Below are 21,938 nucleotides of genomic sequence, written 5' to 3' on the forward strand. Positions count from 1 at the left end.
GCCCTATGATGTACCATTTCACCCAACTGAAAGTGGCAAACAACTGGACAGACACAAGAGTTTTAGTAGCATATAGATGAAAGAATTTGCCCGCAGAGGCTTTGAATGGAAAGTAGCAGGAGCAGTAATAGCAACAACACAGTAACAAAAACATTTCAGCACAGTAATAAGTTATTGAATGGTGCTCCAAAGGAGAGTAATGCGGGTGTTTGATTCCATGCATTCATCCTGAGCAGCCATTTTAAAGTGGCCACCTCCAGTCCCAGTGATAGCATGTGCTTGGGACATTGATAGAAGAGATGTCTTCGGAAAAGAGCTTCTCTTTTTCTCCTTCTTTAGCCATAGCTTCTTCAGAGAGCCTCTCTCTCGCTCTGAGGGTCACAATTTCCTGAATAATATCTTCTATTTCTTTAGCTGTTAAGATCTCTTTCTCTGCCCGTAAATATGAGAGCTTTGGAGATGGTAATTTGTCTAACAAAGGTTGTATAGTTGTTAATTTTATACCGTGTAGATCACAAAATTCAGGCATCCGTTTTTCTTCAGTTTCTATACCTTCCTTCCTGAAGTTCTTAGATGACTGGGGTTGTTTTCCTTTTGCTTTATTCCCCTGTTTCTTTTTCAAGTTGTCTTCTTCATCCAAGATTTTTTGAGCCACATCTAATATGCTTGCCCACTGGGGAGAGTAATGAAATTTTCTCCATTTCTTTGAAGGCTCCTAAAAATCAAATATGTAGAGATGGCTGGACGTATTTGCAACTTTTGTTTCAAGATATGTATTTATACATACAAACAATTTAAATGCCTCCAAAAGATTATGTATGAGTCATTACTTTAAAAAGAAGAAAATACTCATTATAAGAATTTTATCTAATCATGTGGGCAGTAAAAGTTTCACAGGGACTTGATTCTGCTCAAATCCAAATCTCAGGAAACTTTCTGTGTATTATCAGGATGGGAGCAGTTGAAATCTCCAGAGGGCAAGCACCTTGACAGAGGAAGCGTATTACTGTAAGTTTTTTCACACATACATTGGGTTCATTAAAAAAGTGTGCTTATGATTTGCTCTTCTGAATGAAAATGTTCCAGCATCAGGAGGTTAGGAGTTCAAACAATTCCTTTTTCTGTGTAACCTCTAAGCATTGCTGGCTTTCAGCATTTGAATGAAAAATGGAACATGACTCTATCACCACACTGATTGCTAAAATGATCTGGAGAAAAAGGCCTGCTTTATTTTTTAAAGTAGTCTAAAAGGATATCTTTAATAAAAAAAATAGTTGGCCTCACCATTACAGGAATTACAACACTTTGCACTAGTTTTTCTTTTTTGGCATTCTTGAGCTCCATGGCTGACTGAGATGCTTGGAACAAATCTGTGCAAAGAAGAACGATCAATGTGCAGGGTTAATGAGATGTAGGGTCATTTGATTAATTGAATGCATATTTGTGAGTGATTATACAATGAATCATAAAATGCAAACCAGGATATAAAGTTTAGATATACCTCACAGGCCCATGTGGCTTCCAAAATTTGTTACTATTTTTTTTAAGGTGACCAAAAAGAAAATGCATAAAATATGGCTGGAGAAAATGCATAAAAATCTGACTGTAGAAGAATCATTATTTAATAGGATTGTGTAGAGCTCTGGAGTTTTTGGTGCTCTCTGAGCTTGGCTGTTTTATTTCATTACCCAGCTTGGTAATATTAGGACACCTGGCCATTGGGCACTTGGGCACAGGGCACTGATTATAATGTCGCATGATGTTATCTAGTCAGGTAATGAAACTTCTGCATGTAAACAACCAAGCTCAAGTTAGCACCAAGGACTCCACTTTTTAACCTTGAGCTACACTTATTCTCTTCTATTGGAACTGTGTCAAGCCTGTATAAGGATCAATTTGGGCTCAAGTGAAGCAGTCTTTGCATAAGATTAAAGCAATGGCATTCTCCAGAAAGCGGAGTGAATGCTTCAAAGGCTGTCCCCACCTATCTGTTTTTTTGTGTACACAGTGCTTTTATTGGGACAACTAGAGAAGAAGCTCTATAAGAATATATGTGAATTAATAGGCTGAGACTGGGGTTGAAGCAGATGCTTTAATGATTCAAGGAAGAATGTTCACTGAGCATTTTTTCTCCAAACACTTTGTAAGGCCCTATTATTTAATCAAAGGTACAGATAAATAAAGTGACATTAAATTAAAAGTTGTCATTTCCCAATCCACCGCTTGTTGAGGATATGCTATCTAAATCCTGGCTATAATGTTCGATCTGAAATCAAAATTCACATCCTTGGGTTGATGCTGGAGTCCTTTATCAGGCTCTTTAGCACTGCTACCACATGGGACAGGTGTCTTAAGGTAATACAAGGTCAAAGATTACTCCATTATGGTGACCACCATCTTTCATAATTGCATCCAGCTGTATCCACCTTCCAGCAAACTGAGACCTGATGAATCAGGTGTTCTTTGCCTACTTACAGCTCCCCAATGCTCCTCAAATCTACTCCAGATTCCCAAGGGCTCCTCTTATGCAGTTTTAGAGTGCCGCCAGAGCTGCCAAGGAAAGCTAGGGCAATTCTCACTGATGTAGTCAAAGTTTCTACAACCCCCCTCCCCAATATAACCTCAGTGAGCAGCTTTGATGAGGAGGCAGGCACAATGCCCTGGCAGTAAAAGATCTATTGTTATGCCATGGCCATAACAAGCCAGCATTCGGGCGATCCCCTTCTGTGCTCTTTTCACATAAATGACTCATGCAGAAAGGGTTTGCCTGGTGACAGCCCAGATTTTTTTTGATTTTTTATTTTACAAATCATACCATGGGCACAACAGGGGTCCTAAGATTCTGAGTCACATAGGTTATCAACCAAAAATTGTTTCTGGGCCTGCCAGAATGTGTTGGCTAAAGTTTTACACTAAATTTGTCAAACATCTGATTTTCAAGTTGTGTCCAGCTGTGATGATACACATCGCAGTCAATCAGCATATGGTTCTTCCTACCGGCGACAAAAAGAGCTGGTTCCAAGGGAGCTGATCTTTGCTTCCCATTATGCTCCTTCACTTTGCTCATTTTAGGATTTTTTTTCCTTCTTCTTCTTCTTCTGTGCCCCTGGATCTACAGAGGAGAGCAAGGCAATCCATCTTTGTGCTAATAGATGGACCGAGGAAACTATCCAACCGACTGTAACAAAGTGTATGCGGAGGGGAAGACTGTGTATGCATTCGACTGATAAGAGCAAAGGGTTTTTTTAATCAACAAAGATGGATTGTAGCTTAGCTCCAGAGGTGGTATTCAGCAGGTTCTGAGCAGTTCTGGAGAACCGGTAGTGGAAACTTTGAGTAGTTCAGAGAACCGGCAAATACCACCTCTGACTGGAGATTTTACAGTATCCTTTCCCTGCCACTCCCACCAAGCCACGCCCACAGAACCTGTAGTAAAAAAAATTGAATCCCACCACTGCTTAGCTCTGAAAAACAATTGGGAAAACCAACTTTCTCCATCGGCTTTGGCTGTCTTCTGTGATGCAAAGGCAAACTCCCATTAGCACAGAGATTTCAATGCTACAGGTTGGCCTTGACGTACAACCATTAGTTTAACAATGGTTGGATGTTCTAATGGTCTTGTTATGTTGTTGTTGATTTATGACCTGTCCTCAAAGTTATGGCCATTGCATTAGTGCCAGGTCACAAATCAGGCACTTGGGAACTGGCTTGCATTTAAAGTGGTTGCAATGTTTCCTCATCATATGATAGTGATTTGTGACTTTCTCAACCAGCTTTTGACAAACAAAATCAATTGGGGAAGCCAGATTTGCTTAATGAGTGCCTGATTCACTTAACAACCATATGATTCACTTGATCAGTACAGTAATATTGGGTCCGGTCTCTTAATGACCACATTGCTTAGCAACCAAAATCATGGGATCAACTGTGGTCGTACATTGAGGACTTCCTGTATTAAGATATATTCAGATAAAGACCATAAGCAAACTCCTGCACAACCTTTGTTCCTTTTCATGTCAAGAGGTACATTTACATTTATGGGTGGCACAAGCTCTTCCACTCTTTTCAATTGAATGTCACAAGCACCACCAGAATTTCTTCTGCTGAAATGTCATTTAATTCCATCCTGCATCTGTTTACAACTGTAGATTGAAACAGCTCCTCTATCTACAGAGAGGAAAGAGCCCCTGCAGAAATGATTCCATCTGCACAGCTATTCTTTTAAAATCATTGATACCTACCTAATGGCAAAGGTTGCTTCCATGTCCAAGGAATTTGTCCGTTATCCTTTTTCTTTCCCTTCCTCATTATCATTGAGATACAGTTTGGCCTTGATCTATTCTTCTGTCACTTCAAGAGTGGAGTTGAAGGTTGTAAGGCTGTTCATCCACAAATGCATATTTAAAAATTTTTAAATATACAAGCTATGTCATTTATTACAGTATTTACAGTACATTCTTATTTTCAGTAGTTATTGCCTTACAAATTCATAATACAGTAAAAGAGCATGTTTCCAGTTCTAATTTCAAGGACTACAAAGCATGCTAATTTTCTTTCATTCTCTTTTCCATTTCCTTTGACAATAAAGAATCTTGTGACATAGTAACACATTTCTTATAGAAAAAGCTATCATAGACTACAACCCTTGTTAACAAATGCATAGAGAAGACTATCCCTCTCAAAATATCTACTGTAGTTCCAAGTATCTTCAGGATGAAAAGTAGTACATGTGTTACAAATTAGGACTGATGTTCAGAAGCCTTTCCTTTAATGAATAATAATAATGATAAAAAATGAATGGAAGCTTACCTTGCTCTGAAAGGAAGGAGCAGAAGAAGTCAACAGCATGGAAAACTGTTGCCATCCTGCTACAATACCAGCTCTTTTCTCTCCAGCTAACATTAGAAACAGTACTGAGGGATCATTTTTCTGTGAGAGGAGATAAGAGGAGGCAGACAAAACTTCAAGACAGGAAACATAAACTAAAATAAGGGAAAAAAAACCCAGCATAAATCAAGAAAAAGGAATAGGTCAGGAAAAAAAAAACATTAACAGAAGCCTACCAGTCCAAGTGGAGATAGACACAGACAGACAGACTGATGGTAGGTATAGAATGGACGCAATCTGAAGTTGAATGATAGGTTTTAAATACACATGGACAAGTAATCAGGACTATTTTCTTTTCAAACTCTCAATTTCTTTGTTATTTATTTACTTATTTGCTTATTTGCCATCCATCTCATATCAAAACAATTCTGGGTGACATTTCTGTTAGCATATAAATTCAAGGGAAATTTATTTATTTATTTATTTATTTGTTTGATTTGTCAATCACTTACAAGGTAATAGGTATAAGTATAAACATGAGTAAGAATACAGGAAATAGGTATAAATGGGGACAATAGAACAGGGACAGTAGGCATGATGGTGCCTACTTATGCATGCCCCTTAAGGACCTCTTAGGAATGGGGTGAGGTCAATAGTGGATAGTTTGAGGTTAAAGGAGTGGGGGTTAGAGGATGTAACAATAGAGTCAGGTAGCGCATTCCAGGCATTGACCACTCTGTTGCTGAAGTCATACTTTCTGCAATCAAGTTTGGAGTGGTTAATATTGAGTTTGCATCTGTTGTGTGCTCTTGCAGTGTTGCGGTTGAAGTTGAAGTAGTTATTGATGGTAGGACATTGTAGCAGATAATTTTGTGTACTATGCTTAAGTCCAACCGTAGGCAGCGTAGTTCAAGGTTGTCCAAGCCCGAAATTTCAAACCTGGTGATATAGGGTATTCTGTTGAGAGCAGAGGCGTATAGTACCCTTCTCGTGAAATACTTCTGGACTCGCTCAATTGCATTAATGTCCAATATACAATGCAGATTCTAGACAGATGAGCTGTATTTGAGTATTGGTCTAGCAAAGGTTTTGTATGCTCTAGTTAGCAATTCTATATTTTCAGAGGAGAAGCTTCGTAAGATTAGATTTACAACTCATGATGCCTTTTTGGCAATGCTGTTACAGTGAACTCTGGTGCTTAGGTCATTAGATATGAGTACTCTGAGATCCTTAACAGAGTGAGGGTTGTCAACGAGGTCATATCCGCCTAGCTTGTATTTGGTGTACTGATTTTTTTTAACCAATATGTAGGATAGAGCATTTGCTGGTCAAGATTTGGAGTTGCCAATTGTTTCACCATTCAGACACATAATCAAGGTCACTTTGAAGGACAGTAGATTGTCAGTGGTGTTGAATAGTTTTACATCATCCATGAAGAGGACGCAGTTGCTTATAAGATGATTGTAAAGGTCATTTATATAGAGTATCAAGAGTGTGGGTCCTAGAACGCTACCTTGGGGGACACCGCTGTTAACTGAAGCAGGGTTTGATATAGCACTCCCTATTTTTACTATTTGTTGCCTGTTTGACAGGAATGCAGTAATCCATTTATGAAGGGATCTGGAAATGCTGTAAGAGTTTAGTTTTAACAGTAGTTTGTCATGTACCACTGAATCAAAGGCTTTGCAGAAGTCTATGTAAATTGTGTCTATTGCTTTACCTGGTCAAGTAGAGTAGTCCATATGTTTTTGCAGTGTAGGAGTTGTAGATTGCAGGACAATTTTTTCCTGAACCAAATTGTTTTTTGAAGAGTAGGTTGTTTGACTCTAATTGGAGGGTGATGATCTTTTTTGACCTGTTGCTGACCTTTTTGGTAACTGGTTTGGAGGGAGGGGGTAAATGACTGAATAATTAACCTCCCCCCCAAATATACCAAAGAACAAAAACTATAACTGAAAAAAAGAGTACATAGAACCTCAATGGAATAGAATGGAATGACACTTTTGTTGGCTATACATGAAGTGTGATTCAGACTTTAAATGAAAGTGGTCCTGCTCTTAGGATGCTCCACCGTTCTCATACAGTCGAAGACAGGCATAGTTTTGGTCTTCTAGATCATCTTTTTAAGGATATCTGGAGTTTGAGGCTGAAGGGAGAATTGGTGAAGCACCACGGTTTGGAGTCTCTTCTGCAAATGGAGCCTCTTCTTTTGCAGATGGTATGCCTAAATCCAATCTATCATCAGTTTGAAATACATGTAGTGCATTTACTGTTATAAGGAGGAATTCAGTGTGCATGGGTATAACTTCAGTGAGTTGTTCATCAATAGAAATAAGGAGTTTATTTTTTTAAAATCAAACATCTGAAAACTTTGATATATTTTAGTTGAGTGCAACTTGCAATTCCAGAAATTTATTTTGCCTTTTATGTTGTATACATTGTACTGTTCAGTTAGATATTATTAGTTGGTTATCCAACTTGCATTGTAGCCTTAATTATTTCAGGGTGGAATCCCTCTAGTCCTAATTTTAAGAATCTCCTCCAAGAACTTTATAACTTTGGTAAGAGCTATTAGTCCCTTCCAAATAGTCTTTTGCTTGTGGGGTGAGAGAAATGTAAGAGAAAAAGGCTGGTCAGAGAAGTAATATATGTTCTTATTTATCTTTGCCATCATTCATTGCTTATTCCAGCACACCATGATTGAATGCTATGCCATGTTTTTGTAGGAGCATAACTCTTGGACTTTACAAGTTCTGAAAAATATTCAATGTAAAGAAAATTAAAGTTCTGGATGTAATGTGGAAGCAGACAGCAAATCAGGAATGAGAAAGCTAAATACTAGTAAGTATCTTTGTCATTAGATCTTTCCTATGTAAAGTCTAATTTTGTCACTCTGGAAAAGATAACTATGATCAGGTTAGAAAGAAACAGAGGCTCTAAGGCTCATGTAATTTTAGAAAGGGTGGAATGTGAGAGAATAAGCTGAAATTACATGTGAAATTACATGTTACTGATACTTGGACTCATAAAAACCATGAATCCTAAAGAAAGAGACCAAGGCTTATTGAAATGTTCTCCCTTATAGAGCCACCTATAAATTCACAAGTGACACCCATAATACCTGTGTTAGAACTACTTCACTGGTTGATTGCCTTCTAAACCTTCTTCAGAGTGCTTACCAAGTTATATAAAGTTTACACAACTTAAGCCCAACCTACTGTGTAAAGGTAAAAGTAAAGGTTCCCATCACACATATGTGCTAGTCGTTTCTGGCTCTAGGGGGTGGTGCTCATCTCCGTTACAAAGCCGAAGAGCCAGCGCTGTCCGAAGACATCTCCGTGGACGGCACGACTAAACACTGAAGGCGCACAGAGCATTGTTACCTTCCCACTAAAGTGGTCCCTATTTTTCTACTTGCATTTTTACATGCTTTACATGGTTGGCAGAAGCTGGGACAAGTAGCGGGAGCTCACTCCATTACGTAGCGTTAGGGATTCAAACTGCCAAACTGTCAACCTTTCTGATTGACAAGCTCAGTGTCTTAGCCACTGTGCCACTGCGACCCAGTGTACTAATGTATACTTGAAAGTTGTGTGAATTATCTGTGGGCTACTTTTTTCAAGGCCCACTACAGATGTCTTTAACTTCCTCTGTACTGGAGACCATGGAATGGAATAATGTTGAGTTGAAGTAAGTTGTTTAATCACAGCTAAGAAGGGAATTAAAATCATATTTGATCATTTGGGACTTTTACAATATTTTTTAAAAGTTTTGTTTTGTTATCTGCTTACAGTTTTAGTCTTTGATATTTTCTCTTTTACTTTTGTTCACAATGATTTTATATTATTTTGCTTAATAGTTTTTTTGAATCATGTTTTTATAAAGTTAAAAAACACAGAACAATATTAAAAGGTGGAAAAGATAAGTGTTAAAACTGCAGAAAATAGAAAAAGAAAATGGATGATTAAGAAAATGATCTTGTTTGCAGCAGTTAGGTATTTAATTGTTTTAAAGGTATTTAAAACAATTATATAATAATTATATAATATGGTCCCCTATTCCCTATATTCAGCTGTTATTAATCAATAAATCCAGAAAACGTCAGTTCATATTTATCCATTTTAAGCCCATAATGACTATATGATACTTTTGACTATATTTTTATGAAAAATCTTCAAACATATGGATGCCAATAGACTCATAATTCCCTCACAGCTGTGTGTCTTATCAGGATTTAGTAGTGGAAAGAAGAAAGAGACTCTTTTCAATAAAAAGAAATGGCATGTATGTTTGAGCCTTTGGAGAGAAACAATATTTACAGAGCACTCATGCATCTCTTAGAAGAAATTAATTTGCTGTAAATATCAGAGGAAGATGACAAGTTGAGATTGTAACCATGCTTCTGAAATAAGACCAAGCATTTTCCCCAGCAGAGTTTCAAGTGAAATACTGCTATCAAATCTCAATAATATAGAAGTCCTCACCAATCATTTTAGTTTATAGATACTGGGCAGCTGGGTTATGAAATCAGCATTGAGATTTCTAAATTTTTAAAGGTAAATTTATGAAAGTCTGTATAATTTGTTGCACAGTAGCAGCATAGTTTATCCAAGGCGGAGAAATAAATGCTCATTTGAAAATGATTACAGTAAGAAGTGTATTTTTTTAAAAAGGGAGGAGGAGGAGCGAAGAAGAAAAAAGAGAGAGAATTTAGTTTTTACATTACCAGTCTGCCTAACTGGAAATTAATAATGCTCAGATTCAATGCCGCTGATATGCTGGGTTTTACTGCCCATACCTCTGCATGTTGGGCAGAAATAAGCTTAAAAGTAATCAGTTCAATCAGTTATTGGAGTATGCTAGTCTGTTTTGTTGTATGTCAGCTGGTATTTAACCAATCAGGGTTTTTTTTGATATGTGATGTCACAATGGGGATTGTGAGCTATTGGGTTAGCCCTACATGAGAGGCAAGCTTATCCCACATATAGGTTATCTATTGTTTGAATAGATGCAACATTTCTAGTGAGGATAAATATAAGAAAGCCCCCTAAAAAGAAAAAAAGTAGCTGGTGATGAAGGACCACAACTATGAACAACAGTTCCCAGTTATTGGTGTCAGGCTGGATCCATTTGTTTTCTTTTTTTGAAAGAGGAAAACCTTCTAAGCACCAATTCCACCCATGCTTTTTACAATTTTGTAAACAACAAACTAAAAGACTCAAGGTCCATCCCTCCCTTGATAGGACCTGATGGTAAAGACTGCAACGATGACACCATTAAAGCCAACATCTTTAACACATTCTTCGGCTCAGTATTTGTAAACAGCAATGGATCATGCCCAGTATTTCCTAGCCGTACCACAGATAACAATAATGATCTAATACATATAGATTTCACAGAAGACAATGTTGAAAAATCACTACGCAATCTAAAACCATCTCTATCTATTGGACCGGATGGAATATGTGCCTACTTCTTAAGAAAGCTATCCACTGCCATAGCCAAACCTCTAAGCATAATCTTTGAAAAATCTTTCAGGACCAGCTCCTTGCCTACCCTATGGTCACAAGCCACAGTCATCCCCATCTTCAAAAGGGAGACCCAAGCCTAGTTGAAAATTACAGGCCAATCTCCTTATGCTGCGTCACCTGTAAAGTCATGGAATCAATTATTAACCAATCCATCATCCTCCACTTAGAGACAAATAACCTACTCTCCAATAAACAATTTGGTTTCAGAAAAAAACTATCCTGTAATCTACAACTCTTACACTGCAAAAACATATGGACGACACAACTCGACCAGGGCAAAGCAATAGACGCAATCTACATAGACTTCTGTAAAGCCTTTGATTCAGTGGTATACGACAAACTACTCCTAAAAATAAAATCCTATGGTATCTCTGGACAACTGAATAACTGGATAGAAGCATTCCTGTCAAACAGACAACAAATGGTCAAAATCGGGAGCGTCCTATCAAATCCAGTACCTGTCAATAGTGGTGTCCCCCAAGGCAGTGTTCTAGGACCAACTCTCTTCATACTCTACATAAACGACCTCTGTGATCATATTAAGAGCAATTGCGTTCTCTTCGCTGATGATGTAAAGCTGTTCAATACCACAGACAATACTGCTACCCTACAAAAAGATTTTGACTATGTATCAGAATGGTCAAACAAATGGCAACTTCAAATCTCAACAAATAAATGCTCTGTCTTACATATTGGCAAAAAAATCAGAAAATAAAATACAAGCTGAATAGTCAAGAACTTGTTGATGACCCAAGCTCTGTAAAGGACCTTGGAATACTCACCTCTAATGATCTAAGTGCTAGAGCCCACTGCAACTACATAGCCAAAAAGGCATTAAGAGTTGTTAACCTAATCCTACGTAGCTTTTCTCTGGTAATATCACACTACTAACCAGAGCATACAAAACATTTGCTAGACCAATACTCGAATACAGTTCATCAGTCTGGAACCCACATTACGTATCTGATATTAGCACAATTGAGAAAGTCCAGAAATATTTCACAAGAAGAGTTCTCCACTCCTCTACTCGTTGTAGAATACCTTATGCCACTAGACTTGAAATTCTAGACCTAGAAAACCTTGAATTACGCCGCTTCGGTCTGACTTAAGCATGGTATATAAAATCATACATTGCAATGTCCTACCTGTCAATGAATACTTCAGCTTCAACCATAACAACACAAGAGCACACAATAGATACAAACTCAAAGTAAACCGCACCAAACTTGATTGCAGGAAATACAACTTCAGCAATAGAGTGGTCAATGTCTGGAATACTCTACCCGACTCTGCAGTTTCTTCCCCAAACCCCAAAAACTTTAACCGTAGACTGTCTACTATTGACCTCACCCCTTTCCTAAGAGGTCTGTAGGGCGTGCATAAGCGCACCAACGTGCCTACCGTCCCTGTCCTATTGTTTCTCTTATTCTTTTATTTTTTTTATATGTACCCATTTCATGTATTCACAACTATGTATACACTTATACTTATTATCTTGTAAACAATTGGCAAATCAAATAAATAAATAAATAAATAAATAAGATGAGAACCATTGTTAGCCATTTTCCAGTCATCTGGCAATTACCCGGTGCTCCAGAATCTTTGAAAGATATAGTTCAATGGTTAAGTTCCTCATATAGTTTAATTATTGAAGATGTAAAAAAAGTAGCACAGAACCATCCATGATAGATTTTCCTCTAAGACCAAACTTATTATGCCATGAAATCTGAAGTAGCATGTTTGTGCATAGATTCTCGTTCCTTTTCTCTCAAAACGATTGCCTGTCAGAGAGACTCTGAGCTATAACAGGCAAGACAGCAGAAATGAGATGCTGCTGTATAACCTGTAGCCTTAGCAGCATGCAGTAATTAGAATTGGAGTTTTCAGCCTCCTTTTGAATTATATTGTGATGCAAAGCAAATGGACTTAGCAGGGATGTATTTGTGCCATTTGACCACGCTGCTGCCAATCCATGTAGGGTCTCTCTGCTTTGTTTAGAACAATTCTGGTGCTTGGGACTGAATACGAGAAGAACAAAGTATTTTAAGCCTAACTATTGCTCCAGAGCATATGCAGAGAGCCTTTCCTTTATTGATAGATGCTTCCTTATCTGTTCATAGCTTATAAATTAAGAAATCTTGCAACTCATTTTTGATCTGTTGTCACCAGGACACTGCACCCATAAACACAACATTACTTAAGAAGTAGCTGAGGATGACACGTCAAGTTCTTATGAAAGTGTCAGAACAGAGCCATTCCATAGAAAATAATTACCTTAAAGAAACCTCCATAGCAACCTCCTTCAATTTTGTTCATTTTTTGAATACTTCATCACTGCATATCTTGTCTAGTCTATTTTATAACCTGGATGCATCATTTGCATTCATGATTTATCTTTTCAAAGAAGATGATCAATTTGCACACATGGATCTGAATCAAAACCTTACTGTTTCTCATACACTTTTAAAAAAAAGAAACATTAATGCAATGTAGTGTTCGCTTATGTACGTTAGCAGTGATAGTTTTAGAATTTCATTCAATATCCTATTCATTTCAGTGGGCCAGTTCACCTGTGGCAGGTGACTCCAGATTCTGGCAGTCACCAGAGGTCACCAATATGATCAAAGGTATCTGGGAGAAACTTGCTTTGATCTGAACTGGATGGTTTCAGAGGTGGTATTCAGCAGGTTCTGACCAGTTCTGGAGAATCGCTAGCGGAAATTTTGAGTAGTTCGGAGAATACCACCTCTGACTGGACCCGCCCCCATTTATTCTCTGCCTCCTGAGTCTCAGCTGATTGGCTGGGTCTTCTTTTGTTGCTCTGCACAGGAGAACAGAGCTGGAAAGCAGGTTAGTGCGGTGGGGTGGGAATGGGGATTTTGCAGTAACCTTCCCCTGCCATGCCCACCAAGCCATGCCATGCCCACAACACCACACCCACAGAACTGGTAGTAAATTTTTTTGAATCCCACCACTGGATGGTTTGCATAATTTCTGCAACAGAATTACTTAGCAGCAACCTGCAGAATGGGTCAATTCTTCACCATAGCTCTTGAGAAGAAACAGAGCTGTGGAGAGCCATGGAGTGCAGACTTATGTGTGCATACATAGCATACAGAAGTGCATTATTGCACTTCTAACATAGCCACCAGGATCTTGTGTGAAATATTAAGAATTTGGCAAATCATGTGCGGTCAGGTAATTAGTTTCTGAGACAAAGAAGGCTATGAGGTATATTAGAAAGTAAAGAGGATAGGAGCTTTTAGAAGGAGATGTTGGGTGGAGGATAAACATTAGTTTCTTTCCCAGAATTAAGAACAAACCAGTTCTGCTACAATGACTGTTTTTTAAAAGGTGGTCTGCCCATTGACACCGAGATGTACTGTATAATATTTGACCAATAAAGTTGTTGATGTTCTAACCCTAATATGGACTAAGCCTCCCACACAATGTCTTCTACATGAGAAGTTCGTAGGGATTTGCCCCTACAATTTGCTTCCTGCACTGAGTGGGCTATTATCTGAGATAGTCTTTCTCTTTACTAGGGGACCCTTTGGCTACATTCCCAGTCACTACAACTTTGGCATCCCCATACTTGTGGTGAACTATGGAGGGTTATTCTGTGCAATGAGGAACTATTGGTACAATGAACTCTTGATAGTTCCTGGACAGGGGTAGGATTCAACCGGTGTAATAACTGGTTTGGTGAGCGCGTACCAAACGTGCACACTGTTTGAAAATCATCTTCTCTTGCAAGGCTCTCATCTTCTCCTGCCATGCAAAATCATCTTCTCCTGCTGTGCAAAGCAGCCGTAGTTGAAAAAGCAGGAAATAAAGGAAAGCCTAGACCCCAGGTGGGCAAGTGGGCCAAATAGAAGAACAGAAGATCGTCGGAGCAAACTTCAGAGCTACCGGTTTGGTAGAACCAGGCCGAACCAGTAGAATCCCACCTCTGTTCCTCAATTTGGGTATTGTTTACTGCTTACTCCTTCAAGCAATAAACAATACCCCAATCAAGGAACTACCAACTCAGACACATAACCAAACAGTAAACAATAGCCTAATCAAGGAACAACCAAAAATATTCCCACCAATACTGACAGGGAAAGCCAGTTGCATATAAACAGAGACTAAAGTCCACTCCCTTCTAGCATTGATGTGCTACCTAATTGGATAATGAAGCATCTGCAAGAAAATAACTATGCTCAGAGAGCACCCAGGATGCCATACTTCTTCCTGTGCTACAAATATGCTCTTCTATTGGTACAATGAAATTTAGATGATTCAATAAATCTTCCATAAAGGAATGATTGGTACAAACCATTATTTCATTATTATGAGGTACCTGTGGTTATAAAGGTTTTTCAGCCATATAATTGGATTGTTGCCTTGGTGACGAGAGCTAAAAACATCTATTTAATTTCCGGGAGCAGAAGATAGACATTGGCTAAAAGAATAAAACTGTCCCATACATACAAACAATAAAAGAAGCTTAGGTAGTGTGTTAGGTAGATAATAGCTATTAAAGAAACAAAATCAAATAATACATACATACAAACATGTATGTACATATGTGAGGAATAAATTCAGGGATGCAGTCAGAAGAAACAGTGGAACTATCAAACGATTAAAGTAGTTTTTCTGTCAGCTGCCTAAATTTCATTACCTTCTGATACCTGTTTAATTACAACATGCAAGAGTTTGCTCAGGGTTTCTCTCCTATATGGAGTTGCCACCTCTAAGTTGCCAGATCATTCTATTGTTCTTTCTCTTATCTCACTGCCAAGTGATGACACTGAGCTGTGCTTTTGCATTTTATTTACTGGTAAGTGAGAATCTGCCATTTTTAGCAGTTTTTAAAAATGGTTTTTACATTGTTTAAAAAGCATATTGAGAAACTCCTGGAAAGATGAGCTGGAAAATTAATAAATGAATAATATTATTTTCAAGTACACCATGGGGAATCAAACAAAATACAAACTTGGATCCAACTGCATTTCCCCAAAATGTGGATCCTTCTTCAAAATGAACCTGTATGCACTACTTGATTTTAGTATTCTGAATGGTGTGCCACAAATTTAGAAGCATCATAATGAGTAAACTATTCAGCAGCACTCAAAATGTCACAGACATATCCCTGCAAAACAACTGTGCAAGAAACTAATGCAGCAATATGTACTATTTTTATTTGTAAATGAGATTTAACACAAAAATCCTGTTTATGTGCTTGCCGAAATAATGTAAATTAAAAAGATGTAATAGGAGTAGAAGCAGCTGTACTCCATAACTTATTTCTTTGCCGAACCTTAAACATTAAACCCTGAATAGACTTCTATGAGGCTGGGCCATAGTTCTGCTATACTCTGAACTCTGACTTACAAGAAAATCTTTGTGGCACCTCTAAAAATCAGTACAGGGAGGATTCTAAATATTTTCTTACAAAAAGAAGTTCCAAAGTGATCCATAAACTCCTGCAATTTGGAATAAGAATATTTAATTGATTCAATTATCTGAATGTAAACTGCAACTTCAATTGTTCTATTTTCAACCCTTCTCCGAAGAAGGATCCAAACATTTTACAGAGTTTTATATATGGCTTAAACTATGATTCTCAAAGAATTCCATTTTAATGAGACAAAATACTCTGTTGTATGTTGCTCCTTCATTTTTTCATTTCATTACATATTTATTATATTTAATTTTGAAAAAAAGTCAACTAATTATAATCTTTACAGATAACAGGTAATCAGAGTTGGAAGGGACCTTGTAGGTCATCTAGTCCACCCCCCCCCCCGCCCAAGCGGGAGGCCCTACACCATTTCTTACAAATGGCAGTCCAATCTCTCCTTGAAAGTCTCAAGTGATGGCGCTCCCACAACTTCCGAGGGCAAGCTGTTCCATTGAATGATTGTTCTCACTGACAGAAAGTTTCTCCTTATTTCCAGGTTAAATCTCTCCTTGTTCAGTTTCCATCCTTTCTTCCTTGTCTGGCCTTCGGGTGCTTTAGAAAATAGCTTGAATCCTTCCTCTCTGTGGCAGCCCCTCAAATATTGGAAGACCGCTATCATGTCTCCCCTGGTCCTTCTCTTGTAACATTAGCATCCAAAACTGTAATTAGTATTGATAGAATATCCATTTTTCTTCTCTTACCCAGGTTTACTACCTAAAGGCACCTACATAATAGAATACTAAGATTGTGTGTGTGTGTGTGTGTGTGTGTGTGTGTGTATGCCTTCAAGTCAGTGTTGACTTGGTGACTACCTGGACAAGCTCCTGCAGTTTGGTTTTCCATTGTTGGCTTCCTAAAGCTAAGAGAAAGTGACCGGCCCAAGGTCACCCAGCTGGCTTTATGAATAAGGCAGGACTAGCACTCATGGTCTGTTGCCTTCTAACCTGGTGCCTTAACCACTACACCAAACTGGATCACATTAATAATCTAGGTATACTACATATCAAAACAACATATTGTATTAAATGTGAGGAAATGGACCTATACTGGACCTGTATGGCTAGATTTAATAATAATGTTAAAGGTTGAGTTGTTTTATGTTAACATTTTATGGATATACCTTTAGTTTCTACAAAAACTAAATAACTAAATAACATTGTTCTATATATTCTTTTTTGATTTTATTGTATGTATCCTTTTGGTTTCACTTTATCACATCTTCTTGTTGTTACAGCCACCAATAAATATATGTTAAAAGAATTCAATTTTAGTTTAACATAATCGAGAGAGGCAGCAAGATGCATGGGCTTTGATTTTTAATAAATTGCACCTGAGAAATGCCCTTCTGTATGTTCCTTCTGCTGGGGGATGAATGGAACACCTGAAAACATCTTGATCAGTGGTGGGATTCAATTTTTTTTTTTACTACTGGTTCTGTGGACGTGGCTTGGTGGGCGTGGCAGGGGAAGGATACTGTAAAATCTCCAGTTAGAGGTGGGATTTGCCAGTTCTCAGAACTACTCAAAGTTTCCACTACCGGTTCTCCAGAACTGGTCAGAACCTGCTGAATACCACCTCTGATCTTGATGTGTATTAGAAAGAAATAAAAAAGGCATTTTTTGCCTTTGATAGTTTATTCCCTTACAGTGTGATGACAACTGTCTTTTCATGAGCAACTGTGCTCCAGCATTCACCTGGCACATTCCACCTCTCAATGGATTGACCAGAGATGGTATTCATCAGGTTCTGACCAGTTCTGGAGAACCGGTAGCAGAAATGTTGAGTAATTTGGAGAACCGGCAAATGCCAACCCTGACTGGAGTTTTTACAGTATCCTTCCCCAGTCAGGCCCACCAAGCCACGCCCACAGAACCGGTAGTAAAAAAAAATTGAATCCCACCACTGGGATTGACACACTTATTCTGCAGAAAACAACATTCAGTGGCTCTCCGCAATGACAGTGACATCGACGAGAAACACTGAAAAAGACAATATGTGAAATTCGGAAAACTAAATGTTAAGTATGAGGCATGGGCGTAGAAACGGAGACGAAACGGCTTCTTGTGAACTTCAGCTCTTTATTTAAAGCATGATGACAGAGACAAAAAACCCCCGGTTAGCAGCCACCCTTTTATAGAGTGAACTGCCATCCGGATGACCAATGAATGTTGTTATAGGGTTTGAACCTCGTCCAATGGGACTCGGCCCGCTAATAGCCAATCAGATTGCTCGGAATGAACCAATCATAACTTGCCACTATATGGGCCAATAGGAAGTGCAGGATTACGATCCTGCTATGCAAATGAATCTTTATTAATTACATTTCTTTAGTTCACAACACCCCTCCCCCCTGGGTTCCATTTGACGGCCGTGGTGACGTAATCGCGCAGGTATGCAGGTCGTTTTACCTGCCTATTCGATTTTCGCTGTTCCACCGGTTTTTGTTTAAAGTTCGGTTCCGGCGGAACGCAAGGCTCGTCTTCACATGGGGTTGATTCCGCGGTGCTGTTTTCGATACTATCAGGGTCCCTTAAGTCCATTCCTGGATCGGGCGGGCATGTTTCCACCATGGTGTTCCTCTGTGGGGAGGATGCCCCCGATCCCGGACCCTCTTCAGGTGGCGCGAGTACTCGGTTTAGCAGCCGCCTGTCCTCGATTACGTCGTTGTCTATACGGCCCTCGTCCCCCTCGGCACTCCCTTCCCCCCTGAGTTTGGAAGTCCGGATATTGGGCTGTAAACGAGATCGAAGTTGATCTATGTGGCGTTTCCATATCTTGCCGTCTGTCGTCTTAAGGCAGTAAGATCTAGGGCCAGTGAGGTAGACTACGGTGGCTGGGACCCACAACGGTTCGCCGGAAAGGTTTTTGGCGTAGACCAAGTTGCCTACCTTGAATTGGCGATACGTTCCGCTGGATCCACAAGGTTTCTCTGGCGAATACGACGGGTGTAATCGGTCGAGGTGGGAGCGAAGCTTCCGCCCCATTAAAAGTTCGGCTGGAGTCTTGTTGGTGACACTGTGGGGGGTAATCTGCTGTAGTAAGAGTATTTTGTTCAATCTAGCGTCAATGTCCCCCGGATCCATTTTTTGTAGTGTCTTTTTAACGAATTGGACCATCCGTTCCACCCTACCGTTTGCCGCAGGGTGAGCCGGCGAAGTTAAGGCATGGCGGATGCCCCAGTCCGCCAAGTATTGTTTGAAGGTGAGAGCAGTGAACTGGGGTCCGTTGTCGGAAACTAGAATGTCCGGAAACCCGTGTGTTGCAAATAATCTATCTAGTTTTTTAATAACGGAGTCAGTAGTTGTGCTTTTCATCTTGTGGATTTCGAGCCAGTTGGAGTAAGCATCCACGGTTAGGAGAAAAGTGTGTCCTTTAGTGGGTCCCGCGAAATCAGTGGATGCGGGACCACGGGCCTCGAGGAGTTTCCCATTCGGTGGGAATTGCTCTCAGTGGGGCGTTGCTGACTTCTTGGCAGTTTCTACACGTGGTTACCCAGGCTTCAATTTGTTTATCGATGCCTGGCCACCACGCGTAGCTTTGAGCGAAAGCCTTCATGCGGACGATGCCCGGATGTCCTTCGTGCAGGGTTTGCAACACGAGTCGCTGTAGTCTCTCTGGTACGACGACTCTATCTCCCCATAGGATGCAGCCCTTCTGGGAAAATAGTTCCGTTTGCCAGTGTTTGAATGGCGCAAAAGTGGCGGGGGTTTCTTCGGCTGGCCACCCGCGTTCGACCCAACTGAGAACTCTTGCGAGGATAGAGTCCCGTTTTGTGTCGGCGGCGATATCCCTTGCCGTTAGTGGCGGTGAGTTGAGAGTTTCAATTTGTAGCGTGGTGAGGGTTGGAGCTGGGTCGCTGACGGTTTCCAGAAGTGGGGAACGGCTCAAAGCGTCAGCGTGGGGAATGGCTTTCCCCGGGCGATGCTGCAGTACGTAGTTGTAGGCTGCTAGGAATTCTGACCAGCGAGTCATTCTAGGCGACAATATATGCGGCGTTGGTTTATCACCTGCTAAAATGCCGAGTAAAGGCTTGTGGTCTGTAACTAGAGTAAAGGGCCGCCCATAAACATATTCGTGAAATCGCTTCACGGCCGATACAATAGCAAGAGCCTCTTTGTCAAGTTGGCTATAGTTTCATTCAGCCTTTGATAATGTGCGGGAAAAGTACGCAATGGGAGCCTCATTCCCGTTTGGTAACACGTGGCTCAAAATGGCTCCAACCCCAAACGGTGACGCATCGGACGTAATATTTAATGGCAAAGTCTCGTTGTACTGCATTAGCACAGCGTCGGAGGTTAATAAGTCTTTCACCTTTCTGAAAGAGCGCTCCTCTTTGTGACCCCAAACCCAAATAGCTTTCTTGTCGAGAAGTCGATGTAAGGGTTCAGCTACTGTTGCCTTGTGAGGCAAGAAGATGTTGTAAAAATTAATGAGTCCCAAGAAGGCCTGGAGATCAGCCTTACTTTTAGGTCTTGGGGCATTTTTAATTGCTCTGAGTTTGGTCTCGGTGGGGTGAATCCCTTGTTTATCGAGGAGATACCCAAGAAACTCCACCCGCTCAGTACACAGTTGACACTTATTTTTTTTCACCTTAAGGCCGGCGTCTTTGAATCTATGCAGGACCAGTCTGAGACGCCGTTCGAGCTCTTCTTTATTAGGGGCAGCAATTAAAACGTCATCAAAATATGGCACAACCGACTTCCGGTTTGTCGGCTTCGCGAGCGGCAGGGATTCGCGAAGCTGCGCGATCCCTGCTGCGCTAGCCGTTTTTGGGGCTCCGATCCGGACGTGTACGGAGCTAGGCTGCCCTGCAGGGGCAGCTGAAGGTAGGGAGGATCCGGAGAGGGGTTTGGGGGTGTTGCAGACCCCCTCCCCGGCCGGCAGAACCCCCTTTTCCCAAGACGGTGCAGCGGCGGTCCGTAATGGCCGCCACAAAGAAGCTGGCAGCCGGGTAAGAATGTGCAGGAGGAAGTGGAGAAAGTTTTTCAAAGGAGAAAGTTTTTCTTGGTTCCTAGGACTCTAAGACATATTTAATAAAATTCCTGAAAAGTATGATTTTCTGAATGATACCTTCTAGAAGAGGAAAAAAGCGGCAGTTTGGTGGTGCTGAAAGGAAAGCTTACCCTCTTTTCCTACGGAATAAATAAGTGGATATTAAGAAACCTATTTCTTTTAGGTGAAAACTGGCTTTAAGCGATGAGTGGGAAGAGAGAGGACTAAAAAAAATATATTTGTATGCTAAGACTTTCTTGGAGGAGATGCCTTAAGGATTTGAAGACTAAAATATATTGCAATAAGATTTTAAGAAACAGATTTGGACTTTCTTTTTCTTTGATTGATACTACCCCAGGAGGAGAAAGTGAGAACTCTGCCTTGGTTTGGACTGATTGATAACTTTGGGACTGTTTTATTTTTTCTTTGGAATATTCTGGTTGTTGTAAGAAGAAAGAAGGGGAAAAGAAAAGATTTATAATGGCTCTTTCTATTGAGGAACTGAGAAAAGATTATGAACAAGCAAAAAAAATTGGTAAAGCTGGTTTGAAAGAAGCCTTCCTTTTTTTTAGAAATGGCGCTTATTAACTATCAACAAACATTACAACAGATGAAGACAGCAGAAGAAGAAGAAGGAGAGGAAGCCATTTTTAATAAATTTCAGAACTCGACCAAGAAAGAAGGAAGAGTGAAAGGAAGAGAAATAAAGGACTTAAGATTTAAAAAACACTTAAGAAAGGGAAAAATAAGGTGCAAAATCAATATAATGATAGTAAACAAAAGGAAAAGGAACACGACAGAGAAGGGAAGCCAGTAAGGCAGAGGCTAGAAGAAGGGGGGGGTAGAAAGGTTTGTTGGGAGAAGAAAGAAAGGGAAAAGGTGGAGAAAAGCTACAAAGTTTTGAAATTAAATGGGAAAAAAGGAATCTTTTTAGGGATAAAGGATAAAGTATAATTTCTTCAAAAGATTTTGCAAGGTACATAAGATGATATTGTAGTATTGTATTAGAAATAGAAAACTTAAATGGTTTAAGAGTTGATAAGAGATTAAAATGTTGAAATGTTTAATAATGATTGGTTTTAAAATTTAATAATATGAGGGGAGGTTTAGAATATTGAGTTTTAATTAAAGAGTTTAAT

At 39.7% G+C, this 21,938-nt stretch overlaps 1 protein-coding gene across 1 annotated transcript in view; it reads right to left on the bottom strand.

Annotated features, from left to right (window-relative positions):
* Positions 1-241: 241 nt before the first annotated feature.
* The window catches only part of LOC148133046 (uncharacterized), a 31,549-nt gene continuing 9,852 nt past the window's right edge, over positions 242-21,938 (bottom strand). Inside the window, exons 2-5 of the mRNA XM_087952615.1 lie at positions 4,810-4,929; positions 2,998-3,112; positions 1,285-1,370; positions 242-715 (exon numbers count right to left, since the gene is read on the bottom strand). Of these exons, the coding sequence (XP_087808741.1) occupies positions 242-715; positions 1,285-1,370; positions 2,998-3,112; positions 4,810-4,929 (795 nt within the window). The remainder of the gene's footprint in view (positions 716-1,284; positions 1,371-2,997; positions 3,113-4,809; positions 4,930-21,938) is intronic.

The sequence above is a fragment of the Notechis scutatus genome, chromosome 1 (assembly GCF_049901735.1).
Source record: "Notechis scutatus isolate UNSWTSFEM ecotype Mainland chromosome 1, rNotScu1.2, whole genome shotgun sequence".
NCBI classification, from domain to species: domain Eukaryota; kingdom Metazoa; phylum Chordata; class Lepidosauria; order Squamata; family Elapidae; genus Notechis; species Notechis scutatus.